Source organism: Pundamilia nyererei, unplaced genomic scaffold, assembly GCF_000239375.1.
Source record: "Pundamilia nyererei isolate P.nyererei 1_Seehausen unplaced genomic scaffold, PunNye1.0 scaffold00160, whole genome shotgun sequence".
NCBI lineage: Eukaryota > Metazoa > Chordata > Actinopteri > Cichliformes > Cichlidae > Pundamilia > Pundamilia nyererei.
The window spans coordinates 18816-26412 of record NW_005187561.1 but is presented as its reverse complement, the minus strand read 5'-3'; the positions used below and the strand labels follow the sequence as shown (position 1 = coordinate 26412).

At 41.7% G+C, this 7597-nt stretch overlaps 1 protein-coding gene across 1 annotated transcript in view; it reads right to left on the bottom strand.

Annotated features, from left to right (window-relative positions):
• Positions 1–4394: 4394 nt before the first annotated feature.
• idh1 (isocitrate dehydrogenase (NADP(+)) 1) overlaps positions 4395–7597 on the bottom strand; it is an 11477-nt gene continuing 8274 nt past the window's right edge. Inside the window, exons 5-9 of the mRNA XM_005745498.2 lie at positions 6895–7072; positions 6651–6802; positions 6364–6504; positions 6094–6256; positions 4395–5145 (exon numbers count right to left, since the gene is read on the bottom strand). Of these exons, the coding sequence (XP_005745555.2) occupies positions 5052–5145; positions 6094–6256; positions 6364–6504; positions 6651–6802; positions 6895–7072 (728 nt within the window). The 3' untranslated portion in view covers positions 4395–5051. The remainder of the gene's footprint in view (positions 5146–6093; positions 6257–6363; positions 6505–6650; positions 6803–6894; positions 7073–7597) is intronic.

Genomic DNA, 7597 nt, shown 5'->3' with positions numbered 1-7597 from the left:
CCCACAATGGCAGAGTCATCCGAGAATTTCTGCAGATGACATGACTGAGACTTGTACCTGAAGTCAGATGTGTAGAGAGTGAAGAGGAAGGGTGATAGGACCGTCCCCTGCGGCGCCCCCATGCTGCTCAGGATGTTATCTGAGCGGCAGCTCTTCAGTCGGACATGCTGTGGTCGACTTGTTAAATTGTCCGTAATCCAACCAACCAGTGGGGCATCCACCTGCATTTCCGTGAGCTTATTCCCCAGCAGTGATGGTCTGATTGTGTTAAAAGCACTGGAGAAGTCAAAGAACATGACCCTCACAGTGCTCCCAACAATGTCCAGGTGAGAATAAGCCTGGTCCAGCAGGTAGATGATGGCATCCTCCACGCCGATACAAGGTTGATAAGCAAACTGCAGGGGGTCCAGTCAAGGCTCCACGAGCAGACGCAGATGTCTCAGGATGAGTCTCTCCAGCGTCTTCATGACATGTGAGGTCAGCGCCACTGGCCTGTAGTCACCGAGGGTCGACGGGTTGATCTTTTTAAGGACAGGAACCAGAGTGATGGGACTCTCTGCATTTCCAGACTCATGTTGAATATCCGTTTTAGAACTCCAGACAGCTGGGAAGCACAGCACCTGAGGGCCCTGGGACTGACACCATCAGGGCCAGCAACTTTGCTGGAGTGGAGTCTGCCCAATTCTTTTTTGATGTCATCTGCTGAGAGGGACAGGGTGAGACAGTCTGAGGGGGCAGGAGAGGGGGGGGCAAAAGGAGAAGATGGGAATAGCTGGGTGTGGAGACAGGAGACGCAGGGCAGTCAAACCTATTGAAGTGCAGATTAAGGTTGTTAGCACTTTCGAGGTCCCCATCCATCCCAACACCTCTCTTTTGTCTCAGGCCAGTGATAGCCCGCATTCCATTCCACACCTCCCTGGTGTTGTTTTCCTGCAGTTTGTTTTCCAGCCCCTGTCTGTAGGACTCTTTACCCTCTGCAATCTTGGCTTTCAGCTCCTTCTGCACCAGTTTCAGGTGATCTCTGTCACCATTTCTGAAAGCTCTTTTTTTTCTTGTTTAAGGTTGCTTTGATGTCTTTGGTAACCCAGGGTTTATTGTTGGGGAAGCACAGAATGGTTTTTTTGGGGACCACAGTGTCCACACAGAAGTTGATATAATCTGTTACACAGCCTGTCAGATTGTCAATATTGTCCTGATTGGAATCACAAAGAACATCCCAGTCAGTTGACTCAAAGCATCCCTGCAGAGTCTCTTCCGACTCCCTTGTCCATGTTGTAACAGTTTTTGTGGCTGCAGGTTGCCTCTGAACGGCAGGTCTGTAAAGGGGCTGGAGGTCATACGTCATACGCCTGCGCCGCGTTGGCATCAGGGGCGATGTAAACAATGACGATAATGGCGAGGGAAAACTCATGCGGTAAATAATATGGTCGAAGACCGACTGCTAACAGTTCGATGTGTTTGTTACACACAGCCTCACCTTAACGTGACTCGGGGAACAACAGCGGTTGTTAACATAGAGAGCGAGTCCTCCTCCCCTCTTCTTCTCGCTGCTGCCTGGGTCCCTGTCCACTCTCACACACGTAAATCCGTTTATATCCACCACCTGGTCCGGGATGTTTTTGTGCAGCCATGTCTCCATGAAACACATAACACTGCATTCTCGGAAAACTTCCTCTGTCCCTGTTAGCGTCGCAACCTCCTCCATCTTATTAACCAGCGATCTGACATTACCAGTCACTACAGACGGGAGAGCAGGATGGAATCTTTTCCTCCTCAGTCTTCGTGTTTTCCCGGCTCTGCAGCCGCGGTAGTTCATCTTGATCACCGCAGGGATCTCATGCTGAACACCGGCATGGCTGTGCTGTCTTAGCCCCAGCAGCAGGTCCTGGCTATAGACAAAGGGGCAGCGTGGCGTCGCGGTCATCTCAGTAGTTTTACATGGAGTTTCGTTTCCAAACACGGATAAAAACTTCTCGACTACACAAGAAGTGTAAACTAAAAAACTAAGTAGACAAAAAGAAATAAATAAGAGGAAAAGAAAGAAAGGGGAAAGTACTTTTCTACTGCAGAGTACTGCCAGCATCTCTGGCAGAGCCGTCATATTCTGGGGAGGGGCTGCCTTTAGAGTTGGTCTTAAGGTCAGCAAGAAATGTGCATTTGTAAAAAGTAAAAGATCGCACAAATGAGGAGGGGAGTGATTTTACATTCAGTTACATAAGTGAAAATCCTTTAACAGAGAGAATGCAGTGAAAAGATGAATGAAGATTTAAAAAAAAATAGGCAAGGCCCAGGGGAAGTGGTAGAATAAAGGAACTGATAGACCAAATTCTTTCCAGGGTACCTGATAGAATAACACTGGCTAAATTCCTCTGTGAATATGAAGAATCAGAAGACTTACATGGAAAAAGGTAAAGTGAAAAGAGTCTTAGAGGGAAGCTCCAAAGCCCTTCTGTTGCAATTACAGGGACATGATGGATCCGAGGTAGACAGCGAGGTGGTTGTGGGAATGAAGTCACAATGGTTATTACTTTTTTGAAAATTAGAATGTTTCATCATTTCTTTATTATTACAGGTTCTAATTACTCTGGATCACTAATTAGAATCTGTCTCTGTTTATATGAAAAACAAGGGAGAGCTTGGACATTAATGCTTTACTGATACAGAGAAACAGACTGAAAAAACTGAAATCCAATCAGTGATGATAGATCCTTGTTTTCAGCTTCCTTTTTCCCCATCACTAAACAAGCCTCTCCATTTAGTCTGTTGAATCAAAACTAAACGTTTATCCTTGAAACACAGTGCTGAGGATAATGCTGCTGAATGGAAGAGAGGGTTAGGGTTAGTGGCATCATTGGTGGAGTCATTCCTCTTTCTGTTGACATTGATAAAGTAGTTGCATGTCACAGTTCAAAAATTAGGGCTGAGTTTGAAAACATTTTTTTATGCAGCAGCTCCATCTACTGTTCAAATCAAGTAGGGATGAAATTCTCTCCAGCATCAGACAATTTGCTGCTAAAGCTAACCGAGCCACAAGGTTGTGCTCTGTTATTTTTTATTTGATATATGAAAATGTAATCTATCAACAATCCTGTATACTGCTGCTGGCCTGCATCTGCAAGTTGTTCTGTAATCCTCGCTACCATTTTTTTAAATCCTTTTTGACAAAGCTCACAGTTAGGGTTGGATCAGGTGACCCTGAATCCAGTTATGCTGCAATAGGTCTAGGCTGCTGGGGGCTTCCCATGATCTTTGTTCGTCATTCACCTTTTCACTCACTATGTGTTTATACATGACTCTAGATTTAATAATTAGTCATTCTTTGGCTGTATCTCAGGTAGTAGAGCAGGTCCCCTATGAATGACCTGTGAATGAATGAATAAAGCAAGTTGTGGAGAGTGCTTTCCAGAGTAGCAAAGCGCGATATAACACAGTCCTTATACCATCTCTTGCGCCGTCTTTCTTTTCGTTTGTCTCCCAGCAGTTGGCCGCCCCTCTCTGAGCCTGGTTCTGCTGGAGGTTTTTTCCTTCCCACTGTTGCCAAGGAACTTGCTGATAGGGGATCATATCTTTGTATTAGGGTCTTTACCTTACAATATAAAGCACCTTGAGACAACTGTTGCTGTGATTTGGCACTATCGATATAAAACTGAATTCAATTGAATTGCTATTTCTGACAATCAGATATGTATTGTCCGTGCTGACTTTTCTGGTGTGCAAAGAGGTCTTGCTGCACCTGCTGCTGTTCTGCCTGACTTGAGGCTTTCCATGTATGCACATGCCACCAAACAAATCACTGCAGAACTGGATATAATGGGCTGCCATTTAATTAGCAACTCTAAAGATGTAAAGAAATGCATTTCAATAAAATTGTGAACTTCAGAGCAGCTAAATACATGCTACAGAAATCATCTTGCAGTAGATTACTTATAAATAAGTGACAGCAACTGTGTGTGACACTGTGATTGTAGGTTGATACGTGTAGCTATTTACTGACTAGTCTGTGTTACTTGTAGAGGTTCAAACAAGGGAACATTTTGTTTGTGATAACAGTCAATGACCACCATCTTTTACTTGATACTACAGTATACTCTGTTTTGTTTATGCCACTTTTGGTGCACACTACATACTATCTGCAGTTTGTGTGTCAGTATAGACTTTGCACCTATGGGTTAAATATAAAATCCATAACTCAATAATGAAAAACTCATTTATTATGAGTTATCAAATCGGGAATGAATAAGTGTAATGTTTATAGGTAGTTTTAATGTGGCTTTTTTTGGCAAGATCTAATAATCTAATATACTGGGTCTAAATTGAGGAGCACATAAACATGTACACACAAACAAAGGAGGAAAAATAAATATAGCTCTTTAAAAACTGACAATTAAAAATTCTGAAATTAAAAGCAAGTATTGTACTTTAATACCATTTGTTTTCAAATCATAAACTGTGTATTATAGTACAATTAGTGTAAAACCTTCACTGAATGCATTGTCACTCTCCTGCAGTGCAGAGAGATTTTCATTAGTTACATACAGGCTGACGTTGCTCTGTTTTTCTGGCACTATTTCATAAACTCTTGCCTGAAGTATTGTTAAAAAATTACAAGGTGAAAGAGATGAAGAGAATTAACAGATGACAAAATGTATAAGGCAGTGAAGGTCCAGAGGCTCTTTCAGACCAATACTGTCCCCCTGCATGGTACAGATCACTTCAGCGGAACTGAGTGCAATTAGGGTAAACAAGGGAACTGAGATATCAGGTCACGGCCCAGCGTCACTGTCACAAGCGTAATTTTATCTTGTAGCAACCCAAGGTTGTGATCAGAAGCCCCCATTCTGCTTTCTTCTGGACAAGGCATTGTTCTTGACTGACCCTCTCTGACTGATGACTGACTTTGAGTCAATCCTGGAATTCTGAGTGCACTCTTCCCTTTCCATGGGGTGGTGGGGCCCAAACTTCCAGTAACTGTGTAGGTGTTTCTGTGGGTGAGCATGTGTCTGAATGCATATGTGTCTGTGTTAAACTGCTTTGAAGGCTGGGAGATGAAATCACAGCTTGGGCTGGCTTGCCAACTTGATCTTCAGGTTCTCTGCTAATTTGTCCAGGAACTCAAAGGTGTTCAAGTAGTCAGCACGTTTCACACTGCAAACAGAGTCAGAAAACAGATGACTGTCAGCATTAAAGTATTGCAAAAGTTCAGAGATCACCGAATATGACTAATTTTGACAAATATTCAGGCTGCATTTATGTAGTCAAAATAAGTTTCGACTGCAACAACTTAGTGCTCCTTTAAATCAAATCTAAGGCCCATTTCTCATATGAATAAATGCGTGGTTGCTGTTTCCAAGACGAGGAATGGTGTTGAAATTTTTTTTTATTATTACAGACATACTGAGCTGCTGTAAAGGCTTATGTGAGCATACGCTCTGCCACAGTTGGGCTCTATAAACGTAAGCATATGTCTGCATCTTTTTGTACTATTAGTAAAAATTCACTGCAATTATTCAACAAGCTCATTTTTGAAATGCCAAACAATACTTAAGAGGTTGGGAGCGGTCACATCTCCCGTCACACAAAACTTGGTTGATTAATACCCAATAATTATGATTATGTTACATAGGAAAAAGGACATGGAAAAGTAAATCATAGTAAGAGGTAAAATATATGAAACGAATATTTAATACATTAAGAGTTTTTTTCCTTTGTTTTGTTCTTTCTGCATGCTTAGTTTCTGGAGTGTGTCAAAGACAATTTTGAACATCCACCATTGTAATATTTTATATTTAGCAGAACACTATAGGAAAGAAAAAGCATAACTGCTCTATATTGAAAAGAGCTCAAACATATTTATAAACCTGAGTGAATTAAACTTTAATTTACGGATGCCCCAATCAGGTACATTTTGAAATGGAGCTGTCCTTTCCGGTCACTGTATGTGGTGGCTTCCACAAACTGGTGCCCACTCTTATGTATTTTTAATAGATTATTTCTAAGTTCTGAGACTGTATCAAGAATGTATTGTAAGATCTAATTACCCACTAATCTAACAGCACAATATCCTTATATGAATGTACATTGCATATGACTAACTTTGCAAGGCCTTTGATGCAGATAGCCAAATCTTTGGTCATGAAACCAGCCTCAATGGTCTCGATGCAAACAGCCTCCAGCGCCTCAGAGAACACTCGCAGCTCGGCATTGTTATCAAGCTTTGCCCGGTGAAGCAGGCCCCGTGTCCATGCAAAGATGGAGGCTGTAGGAAACAGACACACAGTGAAAGAGCATGCATTAGATAACTAACCTAGAGATAACCTTAGAGATAAAATCACATACGATCACATTTCCACAATCTGAGCCTACCAATAGGATTGGTGGAGGTTTCCTTTCCCTGCTGGTGTAGTCTATAATGTCGAGTCACTGTGCCATGGGCAGCCTCTGACTCTACTGTACGTCCATCAGGACAGACAAGCACACTGGTCATCATACCCAGGGAGCCGTAGCCTAAAACACAGGGACAACCAAAAACTACATTAACATCTGAATATCATTAGTCTACAGTACACTGCAATTTTTTTAGGCTTTTATTATTTAAGTTTCTGCATGGTTTTTCACATAACTTCTGATCTGAACCTCCTTTTTAAACCAACCTTGTGCCACAGAGTCAGACTGTACATCTCCATCATAGTTCTTGCAGGCCCAAATGAAGCCTCCCTCAGATTTCATGGCTTGGGCCACCATGTCATCAATGAGACGGTGCTCATACCAGATGCCCTTGGCCTCAAACTGAGCACGATACTCTCTGAAGCACACAAGAAGGTGGACAACACAGTTCTGGCCCATGTCTGCTACAAGGATGTTTGCATAAGCTGCTTGTGCATGTGCTGTCCTTACTTCTCATAGATCTCCTGAAAGATGTCTTTGAAGCGTCCATCGTACTTCTTCAGGATGGTGTTCTTGGTGCTGAGGTATAGAGGCCAGCCTTTGGACAGAGCAATCTGGAAAGAGCTATTAGCAAAATCCCTGATGGACTTATCTGTGTTGTACATTCCCAAGGCCACACCACCTGTGCCTGGATAGACACAAACAAATAGACATACAGACAGACTAAATTCACATGAATTTTCGACTTTAAAAGCAGACAATCTTGGACAAACTTGGAAAAATCTAGAAAAGAAACCAGTGTTACCTCTTACTCCGTTTAAAATTTATTTCAGTTCATTCAGTGTTAAACCTGAACATATCAATATTTACAAGAGCATGAACAAAGATATCATCTTTCACAGTATTTCACAATATAACCCATACAATATAAGGTTAATTGTACTAACAGACTTTTTAAATTTTCTACCAAACTTGCTAGTTTTGAAACTGTACTATAAAACAAATATGGAGGAAACAAGCTGTCAGCTCTTCTAAATCCTTGTTTTATATACACTCTGTGGGGTGGACATGCAAGATATGGGTTTATACTACAGAGAAGCTTGATGATAAGATGGAGACAGTAAAGAGTAGATTCAATAGAATATTTGTTTATTTTAAACAATCAGATGGTTTGGAAATAAATATATATATATATCTATATCTATATATATCT